General features: G+C 52.8%; 2 protein-coding genes across 3 annotated transcripts; one reads left to right on the top strand and one right to left on the bottom strand.

Annotated features, from left to right (window-relative positions):
- The first annotated feature begins 284 nt into the window (after positions 1 to 284).
- FAM83E (family with sequence similarity 83 member E) lies at positions 285 to 16,431 on the top strand. 2 transcript variants are annotated; one of them, XM_060173800.1, is made up of 5 exons: positions 285 to 851; positions 4,021 to 4,188; positions 4,648 to 4,772; positions 11,540 to 12,143; positions 15,923 to 16,431. In XM_060173800.1, the coding sequence occupies exons 1-5, from the start codon at positions 366 to 368 to the stop codon at positions 16,196 to 16,198; spliced, it is 1,659 nt and encodes a 552-aa protein (XP_060029783.1). In that variant the 5' UTR covers positions 285 to 365; the 3' UTR covers positions 16,199 to 16,431. The 2 variants fall into 2 exon arrangements, with proteins under 2 accessions (XP_060029783.1, XP_060029792.1); XM_060173809.1 differs by lacking the exon at positions 15,923 to 16,431 and adding an exon at positions 14,871 to 15,178.
- SPACA4 (sperm acrosome associated 4) lies at positions 7,466 to 11,692 on the bottom strand. Its single transcript, XM_007536249.2, has 2 exons — positions 11,591 to 11,692; positions 7,466 to 7,988 (listed from the first exon to the last, which is right to left on the bottom strand). The coding sequence occupies exon 2, from the start codon at positions 7,921 to 7,923 to the stop codon at positions 7,537 to 7,539; it is 387 nt and encodes a 128-aa protein (XP_007536311.1). The 5' UTR covers positions 7,924 to 7,988; positions 11,591 to 11,692; the 3' UTR covers positions 7,466 to 7,536.
- Positions 16,432 to 17,242: the final 811 nt, after the last annotated feature.

The raw sequence follows: 17,242 nt of genomic DNA, 5'->3' as shown, positions 1-17,242 counted from the left end.
GACAGGACTCCGTGGCTGTGAGCGGGTGGGTAGCTTCAGCCTAGCTCGGCTGTCCAGAGATCCTGAGGCAGCCTGTTCCCCACCCTGGATCGCATTCCTGCAACTTCAGGAGAGGGGAGGTGCTGGGATGGAGCGCCGGTGAGAACTGGGGATCCTGCCAGGATCACATTCCACCGTAATCTGCGGGGTGCCCCTCAGCTGGCCGGACCAGAGGGGCCAGTTAGAGGTGGGGAGAGGCCGGTAATCTGCTACCAGGCTGGGAATTGGCACGGGTGGACTGTTAGCCTGAATCTGAAGGGACAGAGATGGGCAGCCACAGTGACTAGCAGGCAGCCCAAGGCTTGGGGAGCTGCTGGGACAGCCTCATGGCGGCCTCCCAACTGGCAGCGCTGGAGGAAGTGGAGGTGGATGCTCAGGAGCTGCCCCTGGCGCTGGCCAAGCCCTGCTGCCTCTACTCTGAGGGCCAGCGGCTGGCACTGGAGGCCCTGCTGAGCCAGGGCACTGAGGCCTTCCAGGCCTGTGTGCTGCGGGAGGGGCTGTGCCCCTTCCTGAGCGGGACTGAGCTCCGGGACCTGGCTGGGGCCGCGGAGGACTGGACTGCAGCCAGGCAGGCGCCCGACGGGGCTGCAGAGGGAGCTGGCATCCAGGCCACCGACGATGAGGGGGACCTGGGTAGCCTGACCTATTGGCCCGGCGAGTCAGAGGAACCGGTCCCCACTCTGCGGCTGGGCTGGCCAGAGGACGGAGCCTGGAAGGGGATCACCCGGGCGCAGTTGTACACGCAGCCGCCTGGCGAGGGCCATCCGCCCCTCAAGGAGCTAGTGCGCCAAGAGATCCAGGCAGCACACAAGGTGTGACACTGGGGGGGGGGTGGTACATGGGATTCAGACAAATGTCCCTGGGGCACCCTGAATGATCACCAAGCCCTCCTGGGCCTTGGGAGTCCCCTCTGCCCTTTGAGACCCAGCCACCTCTTCCCTACTGTGTCCTTATTAGTTTAAAGACTATTTAAGGGGCGGCTGTGGTATATCCCATGGAGCACACACATGACCGTGCATGAGGACCTGAGGGTTAACTATGAGTGGTGGAGCAGGGCTGCAGATGTCTCTTTCACCCTCCCTCTCTCTTTTAAAGATTTTATTAATGAGAAAGAAAGAACCAGACATCACTGGTACATGTGTTGCTGGGGATCAAACTCAAGACCTCATGCTTGAGAGTCCAATGCTTTGTCCACTGCGCCACCTCCTGGACCATGCTCTCTCTCCCCCATCTCGTTTTCTCTCTATATCCAAAATAAATACTTTAAAATATTTATTCTACTTTAATGAGGAAGAGATAGGGGTCCAGGCAGTGGCACGCCTGGTTAAACTCACATTATAGTACTCAAAGATCCAGGTTCAAGACCCCAGGAAAGCAGGGGGAAAGCTTCATGAGTGGTGAAGCAGGCCTGAAGATAATTTCTCTGTCTTTCTCCCTATCTCCTCTCCTCAAATCCTCTCTGTCTCTATCCAATAATAAATAAAAATATTTAAAAGAGAGAGAGAGAGAGAGACAGAGAGAAAGATACAGACAAAAGGAGATCCTTGGGACCGCGTGGTGGCACACCTGATTAAGTGCACACATTACAATGTGCAAGGACCCAGGTTCGAGCCCCCAGTCCCCAACCTGCAGGGAGAAAGCTTCATGAGTGGTGAAGCAGTACTGCAGGTGTCTCTGTCTTTCTCCCTCTCTATCTCCTCCTCTCAATTTCTGGCTGTCTCTATCCAATAAATAAATAAATATAATATATATTCTTTAAAAAGATCCTCCCCCTCCCTGCCCCCTCTCCCTTCTCTGCCTCAGCCTGTCTCTCCATTGCAGTATCACCTCCCATGTGGTGAAGGGCCTTGAACCTGAGCAGTGTGGCAGGCTCCCTACCTACTGAGGATTCTGTCCATTGCCCTATTTTATTTATTTACTGTTTATTTTTTTAAAGATTTTAAATATTTATTTATTCCTTTTTGTTGCCCTTGTTTTTATTGTTGTAGTTATTATTGGTATTGATGTTGTTGTTGTTGGATAGGACAGAGAGAAATGGAGAGAGGAGGGGAAGACAGAGGGGGAGAGAAAGACACCTGCAGACCTGCTTCACTGCTTGTGAAGTGACTCCCCCGCATGTGGGAAGCTGGGGGCTCGAACCAGTATCCTTCTGCCCGTCCCTGCACTAGTGCCACCTGCGCTTAACCTGATGGATTTACTATTTATTATCTTTACTTACTGGATAGAGATAGCCAGAAATCAAGAGGGTAGGTGAAGGTAGGGAGAGAGAGAGAGACCTGCAGATCTATTTCACCACTTGAGAAGCTTTCCCCCTGCAGGTGGGAACTGGGGGGTCTCAAACCTAGGTCCTTGTGCATTGTAACATGTGCGCTCAACCAGGTGTACCATTCCTTTATTTTATTATTATTTCTTTTTTAAGAATTACCTATTTATGGGTACAGGAGAGAGAGAGAACCAGAGCATCACTCTGGTACATGATCCAGGGCTTGAACTCTGGACCTCGTACTTGAGAGTCCAATGCTTTATCTACCCCCCACACACATATTTATTTTTATTCGATTATTGTCATCAGGGATACTCTGGGACTTTGCACAGCATAATCTCACTATTCCTGGGAGACTTTTATTTTGTTCTTCCAGATAGAAAGTGAAAGGCAGAGAGGAGAAACACCAGAGCACTGGTCCACCATTTTTTTGTTTGTTTTATTTTATTTTATTTTATTTTTTTACCAGAGCACTACTCAGCTCTGGTTTACAGCAGTGCTGGGGACTGAACCTGGAACTTTCTGGTCCACCATTTGTGAAACTTCCCCCTTTCCATGTGGTGATTTGGGGGGCTCAAACCCAGGTCCAAATTCTTTACAGTTGTGTTGGAAGCAAGGATAGGTAGCATAATGGTTATGCAAAGAGATTTTTTATATTATTATTATCTTTATTTATTGAATAGAGACAGCCAGAAATTGAGAGGGAAGGGAAAGAGAAAGAGAGACACCTGCAGCCCTGCTTTACCACTCCTGAAGCTTTCCCTCTGCAGGTGGGGACCAGGGGCTTGAACCCAGGTCCTTGCACACTATAATGTGTCCACTTAACCAGTTGCACCACCACCCAGCCCCTGTAAAGAAATTCTCATGCCTGAGGCTTTGAAGCTCTAGATTCAATCTGCACTACAATAAACCCGAGCTGATCAGGGCTCTGATAGTTTAAAAAAAAAATCATGTCAGCTGGCTCTCATATGAATAGATTCACATGTGATCCTGACAGCTACCCTTTAAAGTGGGAGTTTATCAGGGCCATTGGGAGGTGGAGAAACTGAGGCATGTCAAGGCCACTTGCCTGCAAGTGCTGAGCAGAGGATTTTCTAAAATAAGTTTTAAATTTATAATTATTTTGAACAGAGGTAGAAATTGAGAGAGGTGGTCCGGGAGGTGTCGCAGTGATAAAGCTTTGGACTCTCAAGCATGAGGTCCTGAGTTCAATCCCTGGCAGCACATGTGCCAGAGTGATATCTGGTTCTTTCTCTCTCTTCTATCTTTCTCATAAATAAATTAAAAAATCTTAAAAAAAAAAAGAAATTGAGAGAGAAGGGGGGAAAAGAGAGGGAGAGAGACACCTGCAAACCTGATTCACCACCCCCTACACCCCCACTCCGTGAAGCTTCCTTCCTTCAGGGACCTGGGAGCTTGAAGCCGGGTTCTTAAACATGGCTCATCCCCACCATCACCTTTCCTGCCAGCAAGATCCAGGTCCTCACCCCCACCCTGTTTCCAGAACTGGCTCCATGAATCCATGGAACCGGGTCCCCACGCAATGTCACAGCACAGGGACACCAACCATCCTGACGATGGGATGCCTCTGTCTGGGGCCCACTTGCTCCCCAACACTATTCGCAAAGGTCAGGCCCCGGGAGCCCCTGCACCTTGATCTCCAGCATCATCCGTGGTCCCTGTCCCTCCCCCCCCCACCCACCCCGCGGTTCCCCCAGCTGGTGGCCGTAGCCATGGACGTCTTCACGGACCCAGACCTGCTCTCGGACCTGGCCGACGCCGCCACGCGCCGCTGGGTGCCCGTCTACCTGCTCCTGGACGGCCAGCAGCTGCCCGCCTTCCTGGCTCTGGCCCAGCAGCTGGGCGTCAACCCCTGGGCCACTGAGGTAGGGGCCTGGCGGGACGGGACCCGGTGTCCCAAGATGCTGGCACCCGGGATGGGGTGGGGTGGGGTGGTGGTGAAAGGCATAACCCCACCCCCATCGCAGTCCACGCCCCTGAAACAATCCCTAGAGCCGATTGGCCCTTGGCCTTGGGGGCGTGGCTGCCTTGATGTGGGGGCGTGGTCTAGGTGCGGGGGCGTGACTTTGTGGAGGCGCGGTCTTGCGGGGCGTGGCCGCGTGTGAAGATGCGGCCTTCTGGGGCGTGGTCTCATGGGGCGTGGCCTCTGTAGGGCCCCCTGGATGAGAAGTGTCTCGGGTTCTGGGCATACAGCAGCGGCCCCTCCTATGGAGTCAGCCCATTCGTCCCCCATGGGACCAGCCCGGAGGGCCTCCCTCCCACGCCCCCTGCCATTGAAGTGCGAGGGGGCCCTGATTGAGGCTGCATCTCCCCCTTCCCCCCAGAACCTGGACATTCGCGTGGTGCAGGGCTGCAGCTTCCGGAGCCGCTGGCGCCGGCAGGTGTGCGGGGGCCTCCGGGAGAAGTTCCTGCTGCTGGACGACGAGCGGGTCCTCTCAGGGTCCTACAGGCAAGTTCCGAAACCCCCCTCTCCAGACTAAGGCTCTGACCCACCTTTCCCGAATTCTCTCTCTGTCTCTCACTGTCTCTCTCTCTCTCACACACACACACACACACACACACACACACACACACACACACACACACACACACACACACACACACACACACACACACACACACACACACACACACACACACACACACACACACACACCCCCACCTACCTCTGCACCGTGGGTCTCAGCACCAGGGCTGTGGGTGTAGCTCAGAGGTGGAGCCGTGGTCTGCATACATAAAGCCCTGGGTTCAAGCTCCAGCACCCATACACAAAACAGTAATAAAGACCTTTCTGGGGAGAATGGGGTCAGGCCTTCTATGTCCTATTTATTATGACTATTATTTTTTAACCTTTTATTTATTATTGGCTAGAGACAGTGAAGTAGAGAGGGAAGGGGGATAAGAGATGGAGAGAGACTCCTGCAGACCTGCTTCACCACTCGTGAAGCTTCCCCTTGCAGGTGGGGACTGGGGGCTTGAGTAAGCCCCCTCTTTTAAGTTAATTACCTTTATATTATTTATTTATTCGATAGAAATAGAAATTGAGAGGGGAAAAGGAGAGAGAGAGCTGCAGCCCTGCTTTTCCATTCCTGAAGTTTTCCCCCTGCAAATGGGGACTGGAGACTTGAACCTGGGTCCTTGCACATTGTAACAGGTTGTAACACAACCGCTCAGCCCCAACATTATTATTATTACTATAAGATCTTATTATTTGTGAGAAAAACAGGAGAGAAGGAACCAGACATCACTCTGGTTGGTACTTGTGCTGCCGGGGATTGAATTCATTGGACCTCAAGCATGAGAGTCCAATGCTTAATCTACTGTGCCACCTCGGGGACCATTATTTTTATTATTTTATACCAGAGCACTACTCAACTCTGGCTTATGGTGGTTCTATAGATTGAACCTGAGACCTTTGATGCCCCAGGCTTGAATTTTTTGTATAACCATTATGCTATCTCCTAGCCCTATAATTAATTTATATTATTATTATATTATTACACAAGAGCACTGTTCAGCTCTGATTGATGGTGGTGCTGTGGACTGAACTTGGGACCTTGGAGCCTCAGGCATATAGACTTTTTGAAGAACCATTATGTTTCCACAACCCTCTATGTTTATTTATTAATGAGAGAGGAAGAAAGAACCAGGTCGTTACTTTGGCCATGTGTGATGCCAGGGTTTGAACTCAGGACCACAAGGATGAGAGTCCAGTGCTTATCCACTGCGCTACCTCCTGGGCCATACCATGACCTTATTTTTACAGACTGATTTATTCACGTCAATTGAGGAGGGGCTGGGTGTGGAATGAGAGAGGGACCAGATCATGGCTCTGGTCTAGGCGGAGACCGGGGACCAAAGCCCGGGCATATATGTACATCCTGTGCTGTACTGCTGTGCCTTCATGGCGGGCTGTGCTATGTGTCTCCTCAGGGAAACCAGCCTTGCTGTGTGTGTGTGTGTGTGAGCACTCGTTTCTTAGCAACAGTCTTTGGGGGAGAGGACTCTGGGGTCAGATCAAGTACTGTATTCAAATCCCAGTTAGTTTTGCCAGTGACAAGCAGTGTGACTTCAGGCTTCCCCTCTCTGTGCCTCAGTTTCCCCCTGTGCAGCTGAGACGGTGTGGACCCCTAGAGTAAAGACCTTTTCTAGGCCAAGGCATTGCTCACATTTGGGGGCACTGTTGGAAGCCACTGGCAGGCAGGTGTCCCCTTCCCCAGGGAGGTCAGACCCAAACACCTCCACATGGACCTGGGCCAGAAGCCCTTCCAGTAGGCTGAGTCATCCCAGCCATCAACCCTTGCTCTGAACTAACAGCTGTCAACCTTAACAGGCCCCAGAATCACCTGGAGGACTTGTTAAAACACTTCTGGGGGGGGGGGGGGGACAGGAGGTCGTTCACTCCATCAGATACACGAGGTATGAGGACCTGGGTTTACCCCCCGGTACACCATGCAGGAGCAGCGTGCACAGGAGAAGTTTCACAAGCAGCAGAGCAGCACTGTAGTACCTGTCCTGCTCTCGCTCTCTCTCTCTCACTGGAAAAAAAAAAAAAAAGGAAAAAGAATTCATCAGGAATGAGGAAACTACATAGGCAAGAAGTTCCAGCTAAGACCTGGCATCGCAAATCAAACACAACAACCACAAACCTAAAAATTAAAGCTCAAGATTCCGGGGCACCACACCATCCCTGCCACCCTTCCCCATGGCAGCCAAGGATAGCCAGGCCTGGGAACTGGCATTTCCAGCATATTCCCCATTGCTTTCACTGACTAGTCCAATCCTGGCTGTTTGCAAGAGAATCAAACCTTCTGCGTTGGAGGACGGGGGACCAGGCTGCCCGCCAGCACATAAGATAAAAAGTGCTCCGTCGTTATCAGTTATCTTTATGAAGGCGTCTTTTATTTATTCTGTAAACCATATTTGATCAGCTCTACAGTGTCACCAGTGGAAAGAGGCGTCAAGTTTTAGAACGAATGAAATATAGTGGCGCGACCCCCCCCACACACACATCCACATACGCCTTCAGGGGGCGTGTTCCCCCAATGCCACCTGGGGGGGACAGTGCCCCGCCCCCATGGCTCCTGCTGCACAAGCCCCCAGAATGGATGAAGCCAGGGCCACAAGAGGTCATGTCCAAGGCTTCTGGACGTTTAATGGAGGAAGTGGGGAGGTAAGGGGAGGCCAGCTGGGGGCCCTGTCCTCCTTGTGGATCACAGCAAATTGGGGAACAGCAGCAGCGCGTCCAGAGCCAGGCCGGCGGTCAGCCCCCTCAGCCCCCCGCCCTGGCCTGGGGCTCCCGTGGCCCCGTTGCACATGTGGCCGGAGCAGCAGGTGCTGGTGAGGCTGTAGGTGACGCCCATGTAGGTGACGGGCTCCTCGCGGCCGCACTTGGTGGACGCCAGACAGCCCTTGTTGAGGACGGGGCTGACTCCCGGCGACACCCCGTGGCCTGTGTAGCAGTCCTCGTCGTCACCGCAGCGCATGTGGGTGCCGGGGCAGTGGTGGGAGTCGGTCAGCTCACAGAAGAGGCAGTCCTTGGCACCCCGTGTCCCCGGGGGCAGGGCCACCAGCAGGAACAGCAGCCCACCGAGGACCATGGTGGCCTGGTGGTGATGGTGGTCCCTGAGCCAGCCCGGCACGGCCTCCCTGGGCCTCCCGGGGACTGTGGAATGATGCTCCTGGTGGCCTGGAGACTGTGCCCCTCGATTCTGGACGCACTTCTTCCCCCAGAGGTCAGTGCCCTGAGGGGCCTGGCTTGTCACCGCTTCCGGTCTCTCTCAGGAACTCTGTGTCTGGACTCCTGTTGTCAGCTGTCCTCAGATTCTCAGACGCTTTGTCCTGAGCACAGTCACAGACCCCCAGCCACTGCCCCAGGTGGCCTTTGCGAAGCAGAATGGGGTGACCTCACAGATCCCCCACCCTAGGGTTCCCACTGGCTGCTCTGGGGGTGAGGTCACAGGTAGAGGAGGAGTGTCACAATCCAAGCCAGGTCCACTCTCACTGCTGCCTCTGTCTTGCCTGGGTGCAGGATATCACCCTGGAGCCTCTGGCCCCTCATCCAAATAAGACTCAGGCCTGGAAGGTGACATCACCCAGCTGCGGGCGTCCCCTGGGCTCCGTTAATTCCGGAGAGAATTGACGGAACACCTGTGTGTTCTAAGACTGTGCCGATGCTTCCAGAGACAGCTACCAGCAGGATGAGCCAGGAGCCCACATTCCCTCCACTGACTCTTTCTCCCTTTGGCTCCACGTTACAGGATGTGGGCAGGCCCGCAGCAAGGGCTCCATCAACAGCACCTTCACAGGAGACGGCCAAAACCTAGAACAGCCCCCAAGGAGTGTGGAGACCAGGCTCGGCTTCTTTCCAGGAGGGAGAAACTGAGGCACAGAGGCATTGCGTAGGGAGGGAGGGAGCAGAGTCCAGGCCTATTGTTTTCTTTTATTATTATTATTTATTACCAGAGCATTACTCAACTCTGCTTATAGCTCTGGGGACTGAACTCGGGATCTCAGTGCCTCAGGCACAAAAGCCTCTGCAGAACCATTATGAGTGGCCCCATTTAATTATTTTTTTCTTTTCTTTAAATTTTTTTATATTTATTAATTTTCCCTTTTGTTGCCCTTGATGTTTTTCACTGTTGTTGTAGTTATTTTTTTAAATATTTATTTATTCCCTTTTGTTGCCCTTGTTTTATTGTTGTAGTTATTATCGATGTCGTTGTTGTTGGATAGGACAGAGAGAGATGGAGAGAGGAGGGGAAGACAGAGAGGGGGAGAGAAAGACACACACCTGCAGACCTGCTTCACCGCTTGTGAAGCGACTCCCCTGCAGGTGGGGAGCCGGGGACTCAAACCCGGATCTTTAGGCCGGTCCTTACGCTTTGCACCACTCGCTCTTAACCCACTGCGCTACTGCCCGACTCCCTGTTATTGTAGTTATTATGTTGTTATTGATATTGTCGTTGTTAGGACAGAGAGAAATGAAAAGGGAAGGGGAAGACAGAGAGGAGAGAAAGATAGACACCTGCAGACCTGCGTCATCACTTGTGAAATAATTCCCCTGCAGGTGGGGAGCCAGGGGCTCAAACCAGGATCCTTGCCAACCCTTGTGCTTCTTTTCTTCTAGCGTTTGCCCTTCTTCCGTAGCCAGTCAACAGCGTCAGGTTGAGCCTGATGTAAAGTTTCGAGACCTCCTTTGAATCTGGAGAGGTGGCAGTCGTTGACTATGTGGGTCATAGTCTGTCTGTAGCCGCAGGGGCAGTTCGGGTCGTCTCTGGCTCCCCAGCGATGGAACATAGTGGCGCACCGGCCATGGCCTGTTCCATAGCGATTGAGGAGGGCCCAATCATAACGTGCTAGGTCAAAGCCGGGTTGACGCTTGCAGGGGTCTGTGATGAGGTGTTTGTTCTTTACCTCAGCTGACTGCCAACTCTGTTTCCAAGAGTCTGGAACAGAGAAGTTCAGTGTAGGCGTAGGAGACCAGATTGGATGATGAGACGTCAAACGTTGGACAGGGTGGACTCGAAGAGCAGGACCAACAGCTTGAAAGCTGTCAGGAGCTTGTTGCTGGCTTTGAAAGTGACTGGGATCCATGTGGATTCAGTCGGCTAGGAAGGATCGTCAGTTTCCCCAATGAATGGGTACTCACGGGATGCACCACGGGAAGGTCGATCCAATGCATCCCAATCCTTGTGCTTTGCGCCACATGCGCTTAACCCGCAGTGCTACCGCCCGACTCCCCTTTTTTTCTTTTCTTTGCCTCCAGGGTTATTGCTGGGGCTTGGAGCCTGCGCCATGAATCCACTGCTCCTGGAGGCCATTCCCCCCCTTTTGTTGCCCTTGTTGTTGTAGCCTTGTTTATTATTGTTGTTGATGTCACTGTTGTTGGATAGGACAGAGAGAAATGGAGAGAGGAGGGGAAGATGGAGGCGGGGGGGGGGGGAAAGAAAGACAGACACCTGCAGACCTGCTTCACCGCTTGTGAAGCGACTCCTCTGCAGGTGGGGAGCCAGGGCTCCAACTGGGATCCTACGCCGGTCCTTGCGCTTTGTGCCATGTGCGCTTAACCCACTGCACTACCGCCCGACCCCCTCTTCTTCTTTTTATTTTTAAATTTATTTACTAGATACAGACATTGAGAGAATAGGAGATGATAGGGAGAGACAGACCCCTGCAGTACAGCTCGTCTCCCTGCAGGTGGAGACGGGGGCTTGAATCTAGGCCCACGCACATTATAGTATATGTGACCAGAGCACTTCTTAGCTCTGGCTTACGGTGGTGCTGGGGCTTGAACCTGGGACCTTCAGGGTCTCAGGCATGACAACTGTTTCACATAACCATGGTACTGTCTCCCAGTCCTTTATTTTTCTATTTATTAAGTTTATTTATTTATTTATTGCCATTGTCAGAGTTTCACTGTTCTGGGCTGACTTTTTCAGAGAGAGACAGGGTAGCCCAGGAGGTGGCACAATTAGTAAAGCTTTGGATCTAAAAGGATTGAGTGCTTTGCTTTCACTCTCCAGCACTCCATGGCTCAGAGTGACGCTCCGGTTCTCCCCCCCCACACGTCCCTTCTTTCTCTGTATATCCCCTCTCTCTATGATGTTAGTAAGTGGAAATATTTTTACAAATTAAAAACGAAGGAGATGGAAAGACACCACAGCACCAAAGCTTCTTCCAGTGAGATGCGGGCGGGCCAAGCTCGAACCAGTGCTGCATGCATGACGGGCAGGGCCAAGTGAGCTATTCTCCCAATCCTAATTTCCTTTTCTTTCTCTCTCCTTTCTCTTTTCCTTTCCTTCTGATTTATTTGTCTATTGTATTTTATTTGATGGGTCAGAGAGAAACTGAGAGGGGAGGAGGAGACAAGAGAAAGACACCTGCAGACCTGCTTCATTACTCGTGAAGCTTCCCCCTGCTGGTGGAGTATTTTTATTTTATCCTATTTTATAGGATAAAATCAGTCCGGCACATAGGATGCTTGGGACTGAACTCGAGGTTTCATGTTTGAGAGTTCAGTGCTTTAACCACTGTGCCACCTCCAGGGCCATCCCAGCTGGCTTCTTCAGATAGACAGAGACAGAGAGAGGGAGAGACAGCGCAGCGCCCGAGCTTCCCCCGGTGCGGTGGGGGCCTCGCAGGGCAAAGCAGACGCTTTCCGGGTGAGCGGTATCCGGGCCGGGCCACTCTTCCTGACCCTGCCTGTGCCCGCAGCTTCACCTGGAGCGACTCGCGCTTGCACCGAGGCCTGCTCACCCTGCTTACCGGGGAGATCGTCGACGCCTTCGGCCGCGAATTCCGGACGCTGTACGCCGCCTCCCGGCCGCTCCCGCCCGCAGCCGCGCCCGCGCCCAGTCCGCACCGCGTGTGCCGCCGCCGCTGCGTGGTGCCCGGCTCGCCGCCGCCCACCGGAGCGCCGGCCACGCCCACCGCGCTGATCCCGCCCATCGCATTGGCTTCCGCGGGAGCTCCGGCCACGCCCACCGCTCTGATCACGCCCACCGCGCTGATCCAGCCCACCGCATTGGCTTCCGCGGGAGCGCCGGCCACGCCCACCGCGCTGATCCAGCCCACCGCATTGGCTCCCGCGGGAGCGCTGGCCACGCCCACAGGTCCGGCCCCGCCCACTCCGCTGGCCCGCCGCCTGGCCGCCTGCCGCCTGGAGCGCCCGGAGGCCCCGGCGCCCGCGCTCAGCGACATCCTGCGCAGCGCCCAGCGCGCACGCGCGCCCAGCGGCGCCCCGGCCAGGCCCAGCCGCTCCCTGTGGGACCTCAGCCGCCTGTCCCAGCTGTCCGACTCCAGCGAAGGGGACAGTGAGGTGAGGCCCGGTGTGGTGGCTGGCTGGAGAGAGCACACGTGGGTGGGCCCGACGGGATAGCTCGTTCGATCCCCGTGCCCTCTGCACTGGGGGAAGCTAGGGTGCTGGGGTGTCTTTCCCTCTTCCTTCCTGCCTTCCTGCCTTCCTGCCTTCCTTCCTGCCTTCCTTTTTTATTTTGCTTCATTTCATTTTTCCCTTTTTTTTTACATTAAAATTTTTTTTAAAAGATTTTATTTATGAGAAAGGTAGGAGAGAGAAAGAACCAGGCATCACTCTGGCATATGTGCTGCCGGGGTTCGAACTCAGGACCTCATGCTTGAGAGTCCAAAGCTTTTCCACTGCACCACCTCCCGGCCCCCACTACATGACCATTTTTTCAATTATCTTTATTTATTGGATAGAGACAGCCAGAAATCGAGAGAAGATGGAGTGATAGAGAGGGAGACAGACAGACACTTGCAACACTGCTTTATCACTCGCAAAGCTGGAACCCAGGTCCTTGCGCATCGTGACATGTGCGTCCAACCAGCTGCGCCACTACCCGGCCCCTCATTTTTCTCCCCCTTTCTTTTTCTTTTATTTTCTTTTTTTAAAAGATTTTATTTATTTATTAATGAGAAAGATAGGAGAGAAAGAACCAGGCATCACTCTGGCACATGTGCTGCCGGGGATTGAACTCAGGACCTCATGCTTGAAAGTCCAAAGCTTTATGCACTGCGCCACCGCCCGTACCACTTCCTCCCCCCTTTCTATCTTTTATTTGATGGAGCAGAAGGAAATTGAGAAGGGAAGGGGGAAATAGGGAGAGAGGGGCCGGGCCGGGCCCAGCCGTGGTACCCCCGGTTCAGTACACGTATTATCAAGCTGAAGGACCTGGGTTCAAGCCCTGGGCTCCTCACCTGCAGGGCGTCCGCTTTACTAGCAGTGAGCACGTGTGCAGGTGTCTATCTTTCTCTCCCTCTATCTCTCCATCCTTTCCCAGTTTCTCTGTAATAAAAATGGAGGGGGGGAGGAAAGGAAAAAATGGCCGCGGGGAGCGGTGGATTTGGTAGTGCGGGTGCCGAGCTCAGTAATAACTCTGGTGGCAAAAATATACATAGAGACTTGCAGTCCTGCTTCACCACCGGTGAAACTTGCCTCCTCCAGGTGAAGAATGGAGCATCCACCGCAGGTCCGTGGTCATGTGCGCACTCAACCACGTGTGGCACAGACCTGTCTTATTCTTTGTATGTTTGACAGGGCAGAGGGGAATTGAGAGAGAAGGGGGAGGGGAAAGAGAGACACCTGCAGACCTGCTTCACTTGCTCAGGAAGCTTTTCCCTCTTATGTGGGGACCAGGGGCTCAAACCAGGATCCTTGTACATGGTAACATGTGCACTCTATTTTAATTTTAATGAGAGAGATCTTTAGAGATAAAGAAACAGAAACAGCAAAACCAGAGCACTGTTCAGCTTATGGTGATGCTGAGGATTGAACCTGGGACCTCAGAGCCTCAAGCATGAGAGTGTTTTTGCATTATCATGCTATCTCCCCAGTCTGATTTATATTATATTATTTTGTTCTCTGTTGCTGGGACTTTTCACAGATACATTCCTGGGTGACCACACTGCTCCCTACAGAATTTTTATTTTATTTTATTTTATTTTTTTATATTTATTTATTCCCTTTTGTTGCCCTTGTTGCTTTATTGTTGTAGTTAATATTGTTGTTATTGATGTCATTGTTGGATAGAACAGAGAGAAATGGAGAGAGGGGGGAAGACAGAGGGAGAGAGAAAGATAGACACCTGCAGACCTGCTTCACAGCTTGTGAAGCGACTCCCCTGCAGGTGGGGAGCCGGGGGCTCGAATTGGGATCCTTATGCTGATCCTTGCACTTTGCACTACATACACTTAACCCGCTGCACTACCGCCGGACTCCCCAGAATCTTTTCTTTTGATCACTGATAAAAACAGAGAGGGGGAGAGAGGAGAGACACCTGCAGCACTGCTCCACCACTCTGGAAGCTTCCCCCAGCAGGTGGGGATTGGGAGTTTGAACCTTGGTCCTTGTGCATGGTAATGTATGTGCTCTGCTGGGCCATTATTATAATTTTTAAAAATTAAAAAAAACATTTATTTTCCCTTTTGTTGCCCTTGTTGCTTTTATTGTTGTTGTAGTTATTATTATTGTCATTGATGTCACCATTAGATAGGACAGAGAAATGGAGAGAGGAGGGGGAGACAGAGAGGGGAGAGAAAGACAGACACCTGCAGACCTGCTTCACCGCCTGGGAAGCGATTCCCCTGCAGGTGGGGAGCCGGGGCTCGAACCGGGATCCTTACGCCGGTCCTTGTGCTTTGCGCCATGTGCACTTTACCCGCTGCACTATCGCCTGATTTCCCCATCTTTCTTCTTTACTTCTTGCCTTCTGGGTTATTACTAGGGCTCGGTGCCTGCACTATGAATCCACTGCTCCTGGAGGCCATTTTCCCCCTTTTATTGCCCTCGTTTATCATTATTGTTGTTATTATTATTGTTGTTGCTATTTCTGTCATTGTTGCTGGATAGGACAGAGAAAAATCGAGAGAGGAGGGGAAGACAGAGGCGGGGAGAGAAAGACAGACACCTGCAGAACTGCTTCACCTGAATCAGGTGGGGGTCCTTGTGCTTCACGCCATGTTCGCTTAACCAGCTGCACTATCACCCAGCCCCCCCCCCCCCCCCAGCATTTTTTCTTTCTTCTAGATCAAGGGATGGAGAGCGAGGGAAAGGGATCCTCACTGTTCTTGAAGCTTGCCCTGTGCAGATGCTCCCATGTGGTGACTGAGGGTTTCAAACCCTCATGCAGGGTAAAGGGGGCACTCCACTGCATGAGCTTATCTCTTGCCACTTGCCCAGGGTGTTGTTGGTGTTGTTTTTGCCTCCAGGGTTATTGCTGGAGCTCAGTGCCTGCACTGTGAATCCACTGCTCCTAGAGACCATTTTTCCCCATTTCGTTGCCCTTGTTGTTATTGTTGCCACTGATGTTGTTGTCCGATAGGACAGAGAGAAATGGAGAGAGGAGGGGAAGACAGAGAGGGGGAGAGAAAGACAGACCCCTGCAGACCTGCTTCACTGCCTGTGAAGTGACTCCCCTGCAGGTGGGGAGCCGGGGGCTCGAACTGGGATCCTTATGCGGGTCCTTGCGCTTTGCCACCTGCGCTTGACCCGCTGCGTTGACTCCCGCCCAAGGGGTTTTAAATGTGCTTGTTGGTTTCCAGTGATGGGGGGCTGGTGTTGGGCTTAGGGTTATGGGAGCTCAGAGGGGGTCTCCCAGGAGTTCCACAGGGCCTGCCTCCATTTCCTGAGGAGAAGCTGATGGACTCAACATGGAGGCTGGCCAAGCCTGGGTGTGTGAGCTCTGTGTGCCCCTCCCGGCCTCAGTTTATCTGCTACGAGGGAAGTAGGGCCTCTTCCAGGGAGAGGGCGCCCATTTCAAGGGCGCCTCCCTTGGTTCCAAGGAGCAGAGAGGGTGGAGGGGGCTGGGTGGTGTGGGTGCAAGGTCCTCATCCCTACCCAGCACCCAGTACTCTGGCTGGGTCCCCCCTCCCTGCCCTTGGTAAATATTTGCTCCCCCAAGACAACTGCCGGCTACTTCCTGCCCCTCCCTAGAAACAAAACTCGGGGGGGGCCAGTCTGGGGTTCCCTGTAGGTCTGGAGTACCCACTTCTGGTCTTGGAAGCTCAGGGACCCGACACCCCAATTTTTGTCCCCCTCCAACCCTGCTCTGACACCTCTCTTTCTTTTCTCCACTGCAGCTCAAGAAGTCCTGGGGTTCCAAAGATACCCCCGCCAAGGCCCTGATGAGGCAGCGGGGCACTGGAGGGGGCGCCTGGGGCGAGGTGGACCCCCGCCCGTCAGCCTGGGCCCAGCCCTGGGGCAGCCCACTGCCCCTCCTTTCCAGCCGCTTGGGACAGCGCCCCCTAGGCCCCCGGAGGAGGTTCCCCAAGGACAGCACCTCCAAATTCCAGGATCCTAGGGGCACCTGGCAGGTCAACTGGGTAGGCCGCACAGGACTTGGGGGGCGGCCCTGACAGAGCCAGAGCCAGACTGGAGTGGCCTTTTCGAGCAGACTTGAATGTGGGGTCCCCATTTCCCCCACTGCTGTGACTCAGGTAAAACCTCCAGCTTCTGTGGCTGGGCAGCCTGATGTGTTCCAGAAGTCAAGCAAACCCAGGCACCTGGGAAAGCCCCACGAATGGAGCAGTGCTGTGGTGACTGTCTCTTACTGTCTTTGTGTATCTGATAAATATATCTGATAAAAGAATCAGCCTAGGAGTGGGGGGGGGGTTGTGCATGGGAGAGAGACCCCAGCACCACAAAAGAAAACAGCTTTCAGGCCTGAGGTTCCTGGTTCAACCCCCAGCGTCACATGTAACTCTCTCATATATACTAAACTAATACAGATTTAAAAAACAAAAGTGGAGGGCTGGGGAGACAGCATAATGGTTATGCAAAAGCCTGAGGTCCCAGGTTCAATCTCCACCTCCATAAGCCAGAGCTGAGCAGTGCTCTGGCCTTCTTTCTCTGCCCACCCCATATCTCTATGTATACATCTTTCATTAAAATAAATAAGTAATACAACAGGGGCAACAAAATGGGAAAAATACAGCCTCCAGGAGCAGTGGCTTCATAGTACAGGCACCGAGCCCCAGCAACAACCCTGGAGGCAAAATAAAGAAATAAAATAAATTCATTAAAATAAGTAAATCTTTTTAAAAAGTAAATAATAAAACAGAAAAAGCGGAGGAGCTGGGTAGTAGCACACCTGGTTGAGCACATACATTGTAGTGTGCAAGGACCTGGGTTCGAGCCCCTGGTTCCCACTTGCAGGGGGAAAGCTTCATGATTGGTGAAGCAGTGCTGCAGGTGTCTTCTCTGTTTCTTAGCTCTTGATTTCTCTGCCTAAATCCGAAATTAAATAAATACAAGCAAAAGTGATTATTTGGGGCCTGACAGTTCGTCCAATCTGGTAGAGCACAGGATATGCACACCTGAGGCCCTGAGGTCAAGGTTCAATCCCAGCATCACCTTATGCCAGAGCTGAACAATGCTCAGGTCCGCTCTCTCCATTTCCT

The sequence above is a fragment of the Erinaceus europaeus genome, chromosome 2, assembly GCF_950295315.1.
Source record: "Erinaceus europaeus chromosome 2, mEriEur2.1, whole genome shotgun sequence".
NCBI classification, from domain to species: Eukaryota; Metazoa; Chordata; class Mammalia; order Eulipotyphla; family Erinaceidae; genus Erinaceus; species Erinaceus europaeus.
The sequence above is the reverse complement of the archived record's forward strand: the minus strand, read 5'-3'. Positions and strand labels throughout refer to the sequence as shown.

Coding starts and splice junctions, on each gene's coding strand:
- SPACA4 (XM_007536249.2), bottom strand. CDS start 7,923: ATGGTCCTCGGTGGGCTGCTGTTCCTGCTGGTGGCCCTGCCCCCGGGG.
- FAM83E (XM_060173800.1), top strand. CDS start 366: ATGGCGGCCTCCCAACTGGCAGCGCTGGAGGAAGTGGAGGTGGATGCT. Junction 4,189..4,647: donor TCAACCCCTGGGCCACTGAG/GTAGGGGCCTGG, acceptor CCTTCCCCCCAG/AACCTGGACATTCGCGTGGT. Junction 12,144..15,922: donor CCAGCGAAGGGGACAGTGAG/GTGAGGCCCGGT, acceptor TCTCCACTGCAG/CTCAAGAAGTCCTGGGGTTC.